General features: G+C 30.0%; 1 protein-coding gene across 1 annotated transcript in view; it reads left to right on the top strand.

Annotated features, from left to right (window-relative positions):
- LOC119674798 (zwei Ig domain protein zig-8-like) overlaps positions 1-16,656 on the top strand; it is a 94,894-nt gene that overhangs the window by 64,812 nt on the left and 13,426 nt on the right. The window contains exons 4-6 of the mRNA XM_038085952.1: positions 5,690-5,809; positions 6,678-6,774; positions 9,305-9,402. Of these exons, the coding sequence (XP_037941880.1) occupies positions 5,690-5,809; positions 6,678-6,774; positions 9,305-9,402 (315 nt within the window). The remainder of the gene's footprint in view (positions 1-5,689; positions 5,810-6,677; positions 6,775-9,304; positions 9,403-16,656) is intronic.

Consider the following 16,656-nt stretch of genomic DNA (forward strand, 5'->3'; position numbering starts at 1 on the left):
AGCTATGAAGGAGCTACATGCAGAGTATTACACAGAGTATTGCGCTGAGCGATTCATTTCCATCATCCATTATTATTTATCCCTTTTTGTTAAAATATTTTTTTCTCTTTCATATCTTACTTTAAAAATATTGATCATTTTTGAATTTTTAAAAAAATCGTATACATCTATATATAATTCCGGTGCTTAGCTCAAGTACTTTTATATAGAAATCGCTTAAATCTTATGTTTCGTTTACATTTCATATGTTTCCCTTGGAAGACGTTTTCAAAACCTTTTTACTTATATTTTTTTTTAAATTTCTAGAAAATTCAGCTGTATATTTCGTACTTTAAAATATATAATATTTCATGGAAAAAAAATTTTAGTATAGTTTCTTTGGGTCAAACTTTCTTTTTTATCTTTTTCTAATGTCACCTTTTTGAGTTGGAAATTGTTTTTGTTTAACCTACTTAATAGTTGGCCAAATCTAAATATGCCATTCTCATGTCAATCCTCTGCGGCATGCAACAAGCTTAACAACCTGCAAACCACTTTTTCCATTTAATTTATTTTTCTAATATTTCTCTATTAGAGTTCGAAAGTAAAAGGAAAAAGTTATAAAAAATAATGCGGCACGGAAATTTGCATTTAAATTGGGCCAGAAATTGTGACACCTACGACAGCAAAGTAAACTCTTTCACATTTCAGAAGAAAATACACTGTAAAAAAATTCAAGTTGCAAATTAAAAAACATTACAAAATATAAAAACGAAACTTTCACAATAAATTGTAATTAACACAGAATTTTAGAGTGAAAACGAAATGGGGAAGTGAATATATTTTCGTTCACAGCCCCATGGAGTTTCCATTTAAGAAAGATTAATGACATTAGTTGAATAAGTGGAACACTTGCAGTGAATCGATAAATTCGTTGAAAACTTTTAAAAATTTCAACTATTTTTATTTTTTTTTTTTTACACACAAGTTTTCACTACATTTTTTTATTCGAAACTGTGACATGTGTTGGCGAACTTCAATTTTATTTATATTTAATTTTTGTATATTTAAGTGACGTAAAAATATTGTTTTGATTTGTATTTTATTATAAATTCTAGTCAAATTTTAGTTGAATTTTATTCTGAAAATTTTCACGCAACTTCACAACGCGTCATGCAATGCGATGAAAAGTCAGGACTTCATGAATTTTGTGTCAAATACACGTGTTGCCATATATTCCGTTCGCCACAAAGTAAAAATGTGTCCTGCCACTAACCTTAGTTTCATTGCGTTTCCCACATTTTATAAAAATACATATAAATGATTTGCATGTACAGTGTTGGAAAATAGCAAAGGTTCTTACACCACCATCTGCACCAATTCAGGTGGTAAAAATGTGTCCTGCTACTAACCTGAGTTTCATTGCGTTTCCCACATTTTATAAAAATACATATAAATGATTTGCCTGCACAGTGTTGGAAAATAGCAAAGGTCCTTACACCACCACCTGCACCAATTAAGGTGGTGCAATCAGAATTTTTTACGTTGAAAAACTCCTCGCGTGCTTCTATATGAAGCGAAGCGTTTAGTGACATGCATATATGCAACACATAGATAATTTAGACAATTTGTCATAGCAAACTATGGACACAAATAATATTCAAAACATATTTATTAAAAATATTTTAACATATTTTGCAGTGAAATAATAGAGCAAAGTGACAAATCCAGGTCAAACCAAAAAAACTTTTAACATATGAGATCATCCATTATTTGAATTTTACAAATCTTTTTTCATACAAACACATTATCATTGTGTTCTAAACAATTGGTGCTTTAATTCACACCTTTTTAGTTAAAATACATATTTTAAATATAATATTAAAAAGCTACTTATTATTGCTCTTATTGTTCCAAAACTACTGAAGATGGGTATGTACTCGAAACAGCTGCATGGTGAGCTAAAAATTTAATTAATTTAAAATTATAAAAAAAATTTTTGTTGCTGTTGTTCACTACTTTTCGATACCACTTCTTTAAAAAATTATTCAAAAATATTTATATTTATTATACATATCTAAAAACTAACAAACGAAAAATCAGCTACACCAACTATTCACAAATTTAAAACTTGACAAAACAAAACATGGAGGTATCCTTACAGGGATCCTAATATTGCAACAGTAAATGTTTAACGCCCATCTGGTTAAAATTCCATCCAAACTCAACAACTTCACTTAGACATGCGGAGCTATGCACAACTATATGCAGTATCCACTTCATACCAGGACTGGTTCAAAAGAATATTTTATGTGGAATAAGCCATTAGTCACTAAACCGAATCTGTTAGTGAGTTTACTTTTAGTACAGTATACGGTCCAGTAGTATTCCCTTTATAGCAGGACTGTTTCAGAAGTGTGCTTGATATGGAATAAGTAATCAGTGGCCACGCCACTTCTAACCCATATTTTGGTGCGTTTTACCTTAATACAGTATATGGTCCAGCAGTATCCACTTTATACCAGAACTCGTTTAGAAGAATATTTGATGTGGAATAAGTAATCAGTGGCCACGTCACTAAACCAAATCTGCTAATGAGTTTTTCCTTAGTACAGTATACGGTCTTGCAGTATTCCCTTTATGCCAGGACTGGTTCAGAAGTGTACTTGATATGGAATAAATAATCTGTGGCCATGTCACTAAACAACATCTGTTAGTGAGTTTTACCTTAGTTTTACAGTACAGTATATGGTCCTGCAGTATCCACCTTTTTAACAGAAGACTATTTGATATGGAATAAGTAATCAGTAACCAATTCTAACCCATCTTTTGGTGAGTCTTATCACAGTACAGTATATAGTCCTACAATATCCAGTTTTTACCAGAACTGGTTCAGAAGTGGGTTTAATATGGATTAAATGAACATAATGTGTATATTGAATTAGTAGTCAATACAATATAAATAATAACGTTCGATATCCTATATCAAAGGCTATTCTTCGATATATCCTGCTCTTCGATATTCGATATTTTGGTAAATATGTAAAACAGCCCATTTACACGTCAAATTGCTTTTCTCGAAAGGGGGAAATATATCCCAAGATTAAAACACATTGGTGCGAAATGCATAAAAAAAAAATTAAAGAAAATATTAAATTTTACTATGAAAATATTCCAACGAATACTTTTCTTTTGAGCACTAGTTGATCGTATTAAAATACACTTTAACGAAATTTTGTGCACTGCATTTAAAGGTTCGAATTATTTATCGGAAGTCTTTTCAATTACCAAAATGCATGCTAAAGTTTATCGAAAGGCATGTGCATCATATATCAGGTTTTATGTGCTTCAATTTTCCACTAGCACCCGCCTGATTTCCGATTTCGCCCGATTTATTTTATTATAAACCAATTCCTTTCAATCTGCAGCAAGCAACTGGCTCTTGCCCTTTTAACCCAAATCCATAAACTGCTGAATATTTCGTCCGATGCACACGCGATATCTTAATGCGATTTATTTCTGAAATTATAATAATGTTGGCTTACATATGTAGTTCCTTACTTTGAGGCGCATAAAAAGGATGAGTGCACTGAGAAGTAAAGAATTAAAGTTTTTCCATTTCAATATTTTCTGCTAAGCTGAATGATATTAACGGTGAGGAGGCGGGTAAGTAGTGTATGGCAAGTGCAAGTGCAAGTAAATGGAAACACAATCATTCAAAAGAAAAAAAAAGAAGAAAAACACAGAAATGGAAGAAAACCGAAACCGAAATTCATAAATTTATGTGCCACCAATGCAGTTGCGGTTTTGTGAAGCTTTGCCGACGCCACAGGATTATAGATGCCCACAAAAAATGAGAAAATGTCGGCATTGAATTTACTTGACTCGTCCTCTCTGCAATGTAGCCGTATATGAAATGTAGCGGGTGAAAGTAAACCAAACACAATCACTGAAAAGTGAAAGTAGATACTGAATGCGAAATTTATAATGTAAGTTGTGTAAGCTTTGTGTAGTTGAATGGAAATCTATGTTAGTAGAGCTTATGAAAATTTACACTGCTTTATGTCTATAAATAAAATTTTTCTACTAAGTGTCATAACTCATGTAACCACAACAGTCAGCAACGTATATTTCATATTGTCACTGAGTATGAGAAACACCACGTGCTGAGGTATACGACTAAACTAATCGTATTTCGTCCTTAAGGTCATACTACATAGTAGGCACTTTAATAGTAGCAAGCAACTCATTATAGAAGTAACTGAAATGCTCGTATTATTGCCATTAATAAAAGTAAATGCCTTTAAGAATTTTTAATCTGTTTTTACAAATAAATTTTGCAATTATTCTAATATAAGGTAGGTAGAAGGTGCCTTCTTTGTAACCAAAATTCCACTTGAGCACAACAGGATTAGCGATGGTATCTAAATAGACTGAGCAATGTCATTCTAATTTAACACAACACCTGAATTTGTTGATAAACTCTCACAGCAAATTAAAAAATCTAAGTTCAAACATACAAGTCAAGTAAGGCTTTGAATCAGTTGGTTAATGAACACTGACTCTGAGCTACAAATTTGACAGGGCATGAGAGTTCAATCTTTGGTACTTGCAGTCTCAAAAAATTATTAACAAATAATTAAATATAAAAGGTGATACTAAAATCAGTGATGTTGTGTATTTATCAATGTTCGAAACAGCTGTATATGGTCAGTTAAAAAAATGCTATTAATTAAAAATAACAATAAAAATGTTGTTGTTGCAAATTCACTACTACTCGATAAGAGTCTGTCTACTGAAACCAATAGTTTATAACAAGCATTTAGTTTCTTTTGTCGAAACGAACGTTTAAAATCAATTTAATAAATTTACAATAAAATAATTATAAGTACTTTTAGAACATATTTTGTTTCAAATAAAATTTAAATCTAACTCAAATAGCAATTTAACGTCTTTATTTGTCAATTAAATTTAATAGTTACTATATAAAGCTTCTTAGAATATTATTCTCATTATTTACAAAACTCCTTTGATTCATTTCTATTCATTTGCATACTCAACTGAACTGTAGTTCATTGTTGTATCTATTATATTAGGAAATAGGAAACAGGATATACTTCCATTGTTCTGGAGTTCAAAGTACAAATAAATACGAAATGAAAGCATACACATGTGCAAATCCTATTTACATATGCGTGAGTTCTTCACTAAAAATACCACATAAATCTCTTATTTTTGTAGCCTTTCCCTTTGTTTATATTAAAACAATAAAGTATAGAAATTATTTAAAACAAAAATCTGTAAAATACTCATATAATAAAAATAATATAAAATATTTATCTACAAAGAGAAAGAGAAAATAAATAAAAATATGAACTGAAATTCCGGAATATATTTTAATTAAATTAAATTTATTTATTGTACCAAAAAGTCTTTCACCTACAAAATTTAAATGAATTTTTTAATTAATTTAATTTATATTTAATTGTAATTTAATATAATAAATTTGCTTTTGTATGTAAATATTAAACAATTAGTTAAGTTCCGAGCTGACCATATGGGGCTTTTCGTAATAGCTGCATATATAATTTCCATAATTACAGTTAAATTATTTTAATTTAATTTCAAACTAGTAAAATACTTCATTATCAGCATTTTATAATTAATTAAATTATTTCATAATAAACCTTTATTTATTTTTTATTTGCAGAATTAAAGGCAAACATAATTGGCCCCAGTGATTTATATGTGAAAAGTGGCAGTGATATTAATTTAACTTGTAAGATAATGCAAGGACCACATGAGTTGGGAAATATATTTTGGTATAAAGGTAAGTAAATATAGCATAATTTATTAATCTATTACTAGTGTTTAACAATGAGAACAGAGTGATAAATCTGTGAAAATAGTTTTATTGGTTTTCGAAATATTCTCCACAGTTTTGCCACTCTGAAGTTGGTATCTCCAAAACCAGGGTCTTGAATTTATCAACGGTTTTGTTGGGCTTAGAAAATGGTTGCCACACATTCTTTTTTAAAGTTTGGGAACAAGAAAAAGTCCTTGAGTGCCAGATCGGGATTATAAGATGAATAACCCATCAATTCGATGTTTTGAGTGTTCAAAAATTATTTTATTTGAGCTGAAATATGGTAGCTCGCATTGTTCGATGTTTTGAGTGATCAAAAATTATTTTATTTGAGCTGAAATATGGTAGCTCGCATTTTGTGGATTTTTCATAATTCTCCGAAGACTTTCGTCAAACAAATAGTTATGTGCCTCTCAAAATTGATTCATCTACGTTATTCAAGTAATACATTTGCTTGATCATTTAATACATATGAGCGGTTTTTCTGAAAGAACGTGCAATCCTTTGTTTGAATTTGCTCCGTCCGTGAACAACTTTTATCTGGTTCTGTTTAATTTAGAAAACCCTAACAGTAATTTAATGATTACTTCTGTTAAATGAATACTTAAATTTTTGAATACATGATCTGTGTATCTGCATTACTGATCAGCAGCAGCACAACCTGTATGGTCATACTTTAAATAATTTACGGTTATTCAAAGTCTAATTCCCATGTGAACGAATACATTTTTATTAATACATATACACAATACATATATAAATTAATGTAAAGAAATTATTTATTATAGAAATAATTTTAATCTTACTCAATTGCATTTTATTTTCTTTAAAGGCAACGACATAATTGACATGACAACGAATCAAAATGAAATCGACAGTGGGAATCGAATTAGTCTAGAAAATGATTGGTCTGATGGATTAACATCGAGGTAAGACTTATATACTACTATTTGATAACTGTATTAAGGTAATATTATTATATTTTAAGTTTTGATTTTTTTTTATATATATTTTTTAGTCATAATTTTTACACTTCGAAATATATTTTTTAATTAAGCCATAAGATTTTTTTTGAAGTAACAGAAATTAAAAACTTTGTTAGAGTTTTATTCAATTGAAGTTAAGTGTTTGGGATAACTTAGCCTTTGGTAGGGGGCGTGACCAACACGTGCAACAGCACGCCGAATGAAAGGAAATATAATAAATACAATCATTCCACCCGTATTTTAATCAAAGCCACCACGACAATGACAACCTCTATAGGTTAGGACAGTTGAAACTATGTTCACTCACTTCCGTGGTACCAGATATGCAACTCCCGTTGAGTGCAGTAAATGAAAACTCTCTTACGATCATTTACACTCGAAACTTTGTGGGGTGGTACCAGAATTATAGTCGTCTCTTACAAGCGACTCGGAAATATTTTAACCCCTTTCTCGCAGGGAGTCGTGGTGTCTATTATTAGTCTAGCGGTTGTTTTCTTTGAGTTCTTGTAGTTGTTGTAAGAAATTGATTATTGAGTTAATGTCGATATTTGAGTCACATATTGTTCAAATATAGCTAATCATTTAAGTTAAATGATTCAAACTTGAGCCGGATGGGTAGAATGATTCAAATGAGTTTGACAGATCAAAAGCTTTAAGTCTAGCTTTTGCAGTCTGGATATAAAATCCAAATCATCCAAAACTAATGTATCACAAGTGACTTTGGGTTTATTTAAGTCCTAATATTATTTGTGGCGAGACTATCATATGATTAATAATAATAGTTATAATAACAAATATAAACAAAGACAAACAATATTAAATATTTGTCAATATTAGTAATGTGGTCACCCAAAAAATTATTTCAGTTGTACTTAATTTATTTTTTTGAAGATTTGTGTCAGGTTCTGGACCTTCCTCCTTTAAATAGCATTTTATGCTATGCGAAAGGTTCGAGATTATTTCTCTGAGTTTTGATGTGGTAACAGAATTGACTAATAAATCTTAGTGGATCCTTAGAGTCTACGCTATAAGTTAACCTAAACTTGTTATATTTCAATACTATTTACTGTTTTCTGTAAAGTATTTAATTTTTTTTACTAAAGTTCAACGCCTTCTTGTATCTGTTCTCCTCATATCTTTGAGAGTGACTAGAAAACAAAATTTCTCTTTTATCAAAGATATAACTAAAAGTTAAATTCATATAATCTAAGATATGACTGTATTAATTAATCTTATATTGTACTGTTAATTTTTTTATGTCAAATGTGATGCGTCTTATAACGAAAAGACTAGAAGGATTCGAACAGTGATGATGAGTACTTAGCAATACTCGAAACAGCATTGTATGATTATCTCTAAAAAATAGTGTACCGGTTTATATCGATTAAAAGTTTCTCGTTTTCTCGTCTTGGTTTAGTTCTTGGAATATTGTATGCATATTATAATCATTTAAATCTTATAATTTTTTAACTATATGTACAATTTTTATTAACAAAAATATAAACATTTTTATGTTTTTGGTATGAGTACCTCAACAAACAATTTTTTCAAGCATTTCTCAACGCTTAGACAATGAGAAAAGCAATGAAGAAAAGTGGTATCTCTTAATTTTAGGTAATCACGTAAAACTAAATACTACTTTGACTCTATCTAAATCTGATTGATAAAGTTTAGAAACAAATTTTTGAATTATATTTATGTAAAATGAAACCAACAAAACCAAAATTTTATATTCTACTCTCTAGTGCTCGTTCAGTAAAAGTTTCTCAATTCAGAACTTTTAATTCCACCTGTGTTAGCAAGGCTTATTCGGACCCTATCTTATGAGTACCAATAAAATATTACAATTTATATTTTAGAAATTTGTAAGCAAACTTAAATAACTTATCTTTTCATAATACAAAAAGGATAGCTTTGTATCTTTTAGATAACATATTTATGGCTTGTTCTAAGCCAATGAAGCCATAGATACATTTGTGAATATGTTTGCAATATACAAAAAAGAGCCAGGGCTTGCTTTAAGTAGAATAAAACTAAATACTAAGAGTAGCGAATTAAGACAAATAAAACAAATTTTTAGATAAAGAAATTAAGTACAATTTTAAAACTATTAGTTTCGTTGTATTTGGCTTGATTTGATTTCTCTTTCGTGAAATATACAATTTATTTAAGTACTTGAGTATTAGTTTTAAATGAAAAGTGCAACAAAACTACTAACTTTTTTTTGCCAACTAAGAAACAGTTGATGAAGTTCGCTTCTGAAGAAAAGCGTAAAGGAACTAGAATTAGTAAATTAAAAAACTTCTACTTACTTTTAATACCTTCAAAATTTTATAACCTTAGCGATCTCTTCATGCACTTTTAGTACTACTAACAATAGCTTTAAGTTGACTCTATGAATGGCTTTATGAAATTTATTTAAAATCCTTTTTATATATATTTTCTCATAACTTTCCTGTTGCTTTATTCCCAGATTGAAAATTCGTCGTGCCATGCCCAGTGACACCGGAAATTACACGTGTGTACCAACGATAGCAAAGACGTCAAGTGTTTATGTGCATGTCATTATTGGTAAGTAAAATATTTCCGAAACTTTGTATATTCCTCCTTGTACAAGTACAATACCCCGTACAATGAATTAAGTTGAAAACTCAAAATCAGAACAAAAAAGTTTTGCTTTAAATCTACTTAAAATGTAACAAATATGCTCCACTCAGTTCAAAACTTGCAGCAAACTATGAAGTTAAATGTTCCTTTTGATCCTTTTTGCAAGTTTTGGTTTGCATGAGTGCATTTTAAAGGAGTGCATTCACTAGTACAAGGAAAATGAAAAACAAAAATTAGATATTAAATTTTACAAGCATTTATTACGCAATAATTGAAGTTTAGCTCAGCTTTTGTACGTGTAAGTTAAAACCATGTAAGGACAGAAATTTGCACCAAATTTTCACCTATATAAAAATATACCTAGGGCCTGAAATAAAGTATAAACAAATCCTTAAAGAACTATCTCTTTGAGCATCTGCTGTGTAATTGCCCGGCTCTCTCGAAAACTCGACAAAAATACTTGGGGGCTATCAGTTTTTTCGGACTGGAGCACATACCTAAGGTTTCTATTGAAATCATAATAAAATTCGCTAATAAAACGCGCATCTTAAGTGATGCACACAATCGCTAAAATAAAACTCTGATCTGGTATCGCAATGGACCTTAATGGTCTACGCGTGCTCTGCCATCATAATCTAATCTAATCTACCTCTTTAAATATTCATAATCAACAATTTTATTGTGACGACAAATGTTATTATTGTGGTGAAGATGAGGATACCCCTGCAAACCGCAACGATCTTCATAAAATTGAGGTAAAATTGAGATAAGTCTTCCGCCTAACAATGAAAATATAGTGGTTAAGCAGTGAAAATGGTTTTATGGTTTTTCGAAATATTCTCCACATTTTTGCATTCGATTAAACTAATTTCCGAAACAGTTTTGTCACTCTGAAGTTGGTATCTCCAACATCAGGGTTTTGAATATCTCAACGGTCTGTTTGAGCGTACGCTCGCTATACTTTTTTTTTCTTTATATTTGGTCATTAGTACAAGGGGAAGTCATTGGCGGCCAAGTCGGGACTGTAAGGTGGATGTTACATCAATTTGATGTTGTGAGCAGTAAAAATTCTTTTATTAGGGCTAATGTGTGTGAACTCACATTGTCGTGGTTAAGGCTGATCTTCCTTCGATAATTGATTTTTCTCACATCTTTGAAGACTTCCGGCAAACAAATTATTGTGTACCACTCAGAATTAACCATTCTTCATGGTTGGAGTAGTGTATTTGCGACAAGACCAGTTTTTCTGAAAAAATGTGCAACCATTTACTATGATTTGTTTCGATCGTGGACAAGTTTTATCGAGTTCTGCTCATTTTGAAAGACACAAACAGTGGATTGTTGTTTTGTTTCGAGGTCATAGGCATAGATTCATGATTCAAAAGCTACCACGTTTTCATAGACGTATTTTATGCTACCTCGACTGTATTTTTTAGCATTTTCTTGCACCAATCAATACGTATCTTCTCTTGAGCAATTGTCAAATTATGGGGAGCCCAATGAGAACAAATTTTCCTGACAGCTAAATGTATACCCGTATGTAAAATTGAATGTAATCAGGTCTCACTAATGCTCAAAGATGCCTTTATCTCACGGTATGTAATAGCCAATCTATTTCAATCCTTTCTCGCACTGTATCAATTTTTTCTGGTTCAATAGCCATTCTTAGCTGAAATGTGTCTTGAAGAATAGGACGACCACCCTCGAACTCATTAAAGCAGCGTTTAACAGTCGCTAGATGTGGTATTTCATCACTAAATGAATTATATTAATCGATGCATTCTATTCAGATTAATCCACGTCGAATATCGTAAAAAATCGTCGTATGAGAATGTTCATTATTTAATTTAATTTTTTTGTAGGTACACATTTTCAAATCGATGTTAACAATACAATAAACGCACCGAATCTAAAATATTCTTATGACATTTATACTAGAAAATGTCAAAGTTTCAAACAGAAATGTCATAATTCATCTGACAATCCTTAGTGTTGTCAGCTGTGACTTAGTCAATCGCAGCTATGGTATGGTGTTAGATTTAAGATCTTGAATGGTGGAGGACATTATGCATAATAACAAAAAAATACACCGACAGATACCAGTGAAATTTTGCATATAGAATATAATTACTATTATTACTATTATTATTTTATAATAATATAATATATAATAGTAATATATAATAGTAATATTATATTACTATTAGTACATTTTCAGGCCGAAGGATCTAGTAGACTAGTTCCTTATGCTTAGTAAACGTTAAAATTAGTTTTAGTGTTAACTTACAAATAAATAAGTAAACAAATAACACACGCACAAATATATTGTTTTGAAGATCTTTAGCAGTACCCTCTAAATGTATTAGAAAAACTGGATTAATAAGTTTGAAATTTATAGTAGCTCTCAAACAAAAATGTATATACTAAGTACTCTTATTAGAACTTTCTCAAAGGTGAAGCCTAAAGACATGCTATAGATACATTGTTCAATTAAAATACTTTGATTTCTATTTCGTAATTAATTTTATAGCATAATTTTTGGCCGTAAAATAAATAATATTTATGCAATATTGGTGAAGTATGTACTTAAAAAACCTGGAAATTACATCAATGACTGAAACACGCTTCTATTTTTGACAATGTTTCTATGAAACTCATAGTAATGTGCCATGCCTCAAATACACTTCATATAAACAGAAATTTAGCAGGAATTTTTTATAAAAGATAATTATTAAATTGTTTATATTGTTATAAAAGATTTATTGTTATAAAAGATAATTATTGAGTTAATAATAAAATGAGGTTATATTAGTAAAGCAGGTATGAATATTAGGCCTATCGCTGCTATGTGCGTAGGTCGTTAGATGATAAGAATGTTTTAAGCTTAAAGAATTTTATACTATGGTTTCAAAACTATCTTTTTTGGATGAAAGAACCTTCAGGATTATTGTATAGCAAATTTTGATTTTTTCCAATTTTTATAATATAATATTTTTAAGTATTTCGTTACAAATTAACTTGAATACTAAATCAATACGGCTTATTGCCGTGGTTAAGATACATATATATTTAACAATAAATATTTTTAGAGTGTACATGTATCCTTCATAGATGATATACATTCTTTTATATGTTAATATACTTCAATAATCATCACTTCATTAATCGTATCTGCCAGTTGGTGTAAAATAGTACTCTATATAGTAATATGTATTAATATATATTCACGAATCTAAGATGTGTTCAAAGATCCATTCGAAGAATGTTCTTTAACTTTTTAAACTGTAAAACCCCTATGTTAATTTTAGATATAAGAATAATTGATATTCAATTGAATGTTTTTAAATTTGAATGAGAAACCGCAGAACCGGCCTTTGTACTCCCATAAGCAACACGCAAGTTAGACAGCTTAAATAGTATATTCTTATAATCACGGCTCATAATACAACAAAATAAATAAAAATTATATTGTGATGTTTCCTATATAATACTTTTGATTAGGTAAAATAGTCATTACCATCATAACTGTTGTTAAAATCAAATTAAATATAAATATAACATAAAAATATTAAAAGTTGTATGAACATTTAGAAATTAAAATAGACTATCATTTAGTCTGACAACAAACTAGGGTACCTCCCAAGCGCATTAAAATTATTACATGTACCCCTGAGCTTTACTCACACAGACCGATTGTTCATTGCTCTACACTAAACTTAAGTCATTCGAAAAATATGAGTGATACTGCCAAAGATTACCAGACCTTCAGATTCTATCGCTTAAATGTATAATGTTTTTCTGAGTTAGAAAAAAAATTTCATTTCCTTTTAATCTTATATTTGATTAATTTATTTTAAAGAAATAATAGAGCAAATCGAGTGCAGATTAATAAATAATAATTTTTTTTTAACTTTAACAGTGAGTTCACTGCATTTTCTTAGAAAAAAATTAATAACAGACTTTGAATATTAGCGTATTTGATTTGAAATAGCAATCTACAACATGCAATTCATAAACAACTGTCATATTTCACAGACTAAATATAGGCTACATCTATTTATTCTGCCATTTATAAAAGATGTGATCAATAACTTTATTGGTTGCTATATTAAGCTTATTAATTAATAAAAATTGGTTCCATTTTATTATCTCAGCAATTGATTTGTGCCAACAAAGGTAGATATTTTTAATTGAAACTTTAATACTATGAGGTTTAATAAAATAAAATGATGTCAATAATGGGTAAGAGGAGTGGTATCCTCTTAACCAGGTTTCTTTCATTGCAATCAGGAAGTGTACACATCCTTATTACTTTTTATTTCAAATAACCATTATAAAGCTAAAATTTAAGTGAAAAGTTTTGAAGTAGGAAAGAACTGAAAGCCAGATGAATAATAGAGAAATGAAACACAGCTATGTACTCTATTTGAAGTGAAAGGAAAAAGGCTGCAGGCAATTGAACTTGCAATTAATAGCTACAAAGAGGTAAACAATTCAAGCAACTCAAGCAATATACGAGCAGACAACTCAGCACAACATACGCGCAAGCACTTGCATCCATACAAATGAGCGCTGGGTAAGCCTAGCACCCTGCTTTACCCAGCATTACCCAGCATACACATCTATAAATAAACTAAATAATTTCAACACTCATACTTGTGGCAACGCTTTTGCTGGAGTACAGGATGAAGGACTTGTAAAATGCGAGCAACTGAAAAAATGCACCTTCGAGGAATAACAAAGTAAACAGTAAATTTAGTTTTGTGTAGATGCACGCTTTCCAAAAGAGACCACATAGATTTAGAAACCTCGTGAAAAACCAAAAAAAAAAAATAAAAATACATAAAAAAAAAAAGAAATGTAAGGAAGAAATGGTCTGACAGAGGCTTGAAAGTGCTTCACTACACTACTCATGTGCATTTATTTAGCACTTAAAAATTGCTCATTTAGCAGTGAAAGCAGTAAAAAAGTTCAGTAGGCTAAGTGGAAGTAACGTACTATACCAGTCTTCACGATTTTATTTAGAACGGTTGAATGTAGAGTTTTTACAAATGAAATAAAAAATTTATACGTGTTAAATTAAAAAAAATATGTATTAAATTAAATATAAAAAAAAAAATTGACGTGTTAAATTAAAAAAAAATTCTCCAAATAAAAAAATCACAATATTTATAATTCAACTAAAAAACATACTTCTGAGAAAGTTAAGTGTTAATAGCTGTTTTCTCTCTTACTGTAAGAGCAAAGGTATTTTTCTATATATGCTATCTAAATGTGAGTAAAAGTATATCATTTAAGGTCATTTCCCAGCTGTATAACGCGCCTTCAATTTTAAAATGTGTGACCGCTTAAACGTTTGTCATTAACTTTCGCCTTAAGCTCACTTTTCTACGATTTTGCTTGGATTATCTTTCGAGGAAAGCTTTCCTCTTAATGCACCATTTTAAAATTCAAGAAAAATAAACAAAATGGTACAAGGAAATGTCTGCAACCGCAGGCAGTTCCGTGCTTCAGTGCGAGAGCTGCAACATGTTATACAAAGGAATATTTACTGCAACCAGGGAAGACGTGAACAAACACAAAAAGTCATGGAAAATGCAACGTAGTTGGCATTTACACTTTCCTATGCCAGGAAGAGTGCATAGGCCACAATGTTGTGTTTACTCTAGAAGAAAAATAAATATATGTATAGAGTGCATATGGCTTGAGATGAATTCATAAATCTCAGTAATAGCTTAGCTTTTATATATTGTTTTTATATACTGTTTAAAATTATTTTTGATAAAATTATGAATTACTCTTACATCTCAATGGACTGGTACTAATAAAACCAATTTATTCCAAAATGTCCACAATTAGTAGTTATGTGTAAGCAAAACGGTGTTCTTAGCTAATTGTAAAAGTTTAATCCACTTCAGTTATTTACCTACCTATACTTTTTGAGAAACTATATCATTGATAACAGAAAAAAGTTTAAATGACTGTTTGTAGTCTGAAGACAAATCAAGAAAGACGTAGGTATTTAAAGAATAAACTTTCATTAAATGGAAGAATTTCACTCTATATTTGATAGAGCGTTTTGTGTGAACATGATTTAATGTCGTGAGATGATTACTTAGTTCCAGAAATGATAAATTCGCACGTGTTAGTCAAGCGGATTGAATTTATTTGAACATTTATCGAGCAACAAAATATAAAAAGCAATATCAGCAATATCAGAAATAGATTATTTATCAACTCAGTGGTATATTTAAATGGAGAAGGAAAGTATGGGGTTAAACTCCGCTTTAAAATTCAAAAATAATAAAAATAATCTCAAATCAATTCACACTATAAATATTGAAAATTATAAAACGCCTTAAATACATTTTATTTTTGAAATACAAATATAAGTCACAACTCAAACGCTTTATTTTTAAGCAAAGCAAAATAAATTTTTTTTAAATTATTTATATTTCTATACACATTAATGTAATATATGTAAATAAAATGCTATTAGAATAGAGTGGAATAAAAAATGTATGCGGTACTGGGTAGCAGTGGAGTAGAGCACTGTGACTATAGCTGACTATAGCACTTCTTAACGACCCTATTTGAACTTAAAACATTCCACACTTTAAATGAAAGCAAAAATATCAGCTGATAATCTTAGCATCTTAGGTTCAAATGGGAATAGAATCTTCTATAATAATCGTCTGCTAGTTTAAAATTAAAAAAAGACTTACTCTAAGTATTCACCTCCAAGCTGAGTCAATACACTTGGACGTACCGATTTAGTGAAGATAAAACAGCAGGCCTTGTTGACCATATGATAACCTACTATCAACTATCAACTCTGTTCTACTTAAAAGGGGTGCACAACAGTAGTTCTACAGACAAAGCAACTACCATATTTAGCTTGGCGATTACCTGAAGTCTTGTTAGCGATTCTTTTGGTTGCAAGGTACTTTTCTATCAGACACGTCTATGTGGAACAACTTATTTCACAATATTTCACAAAATGTATGGCCGATTACTATTGATTTCAATCTTGCTATTACCTTTTAACCAAATTAATAAGTTTCAAAAAAACATCGACAACCAGATCAGAGATCCAGAAAGCGTATTAGACATATTAGCTACCAACTTGAAACCCCAACGACAATCAATGTTGTGCACTATGAAGGAAATTGCTAGTAGGCTAATGTGTTATGATCGTCAGATATTAATATTAAGATA

Source organism: Teleopsis dalmanni, chromosome 2 (assembly GCF_002237135.1).
Source record: "Teleopsis dalmanni isolate 2A chromosome 2, ASM223713v2, whole genome shotgun sequence".
Taxonomy (NCBI): domain Eukaryota; kingdom Metazoa; phylum Arthropoda; class Insecta; order Diptera; family Diopsidae; genus Teleopsis; species Teleopsis dalmanni.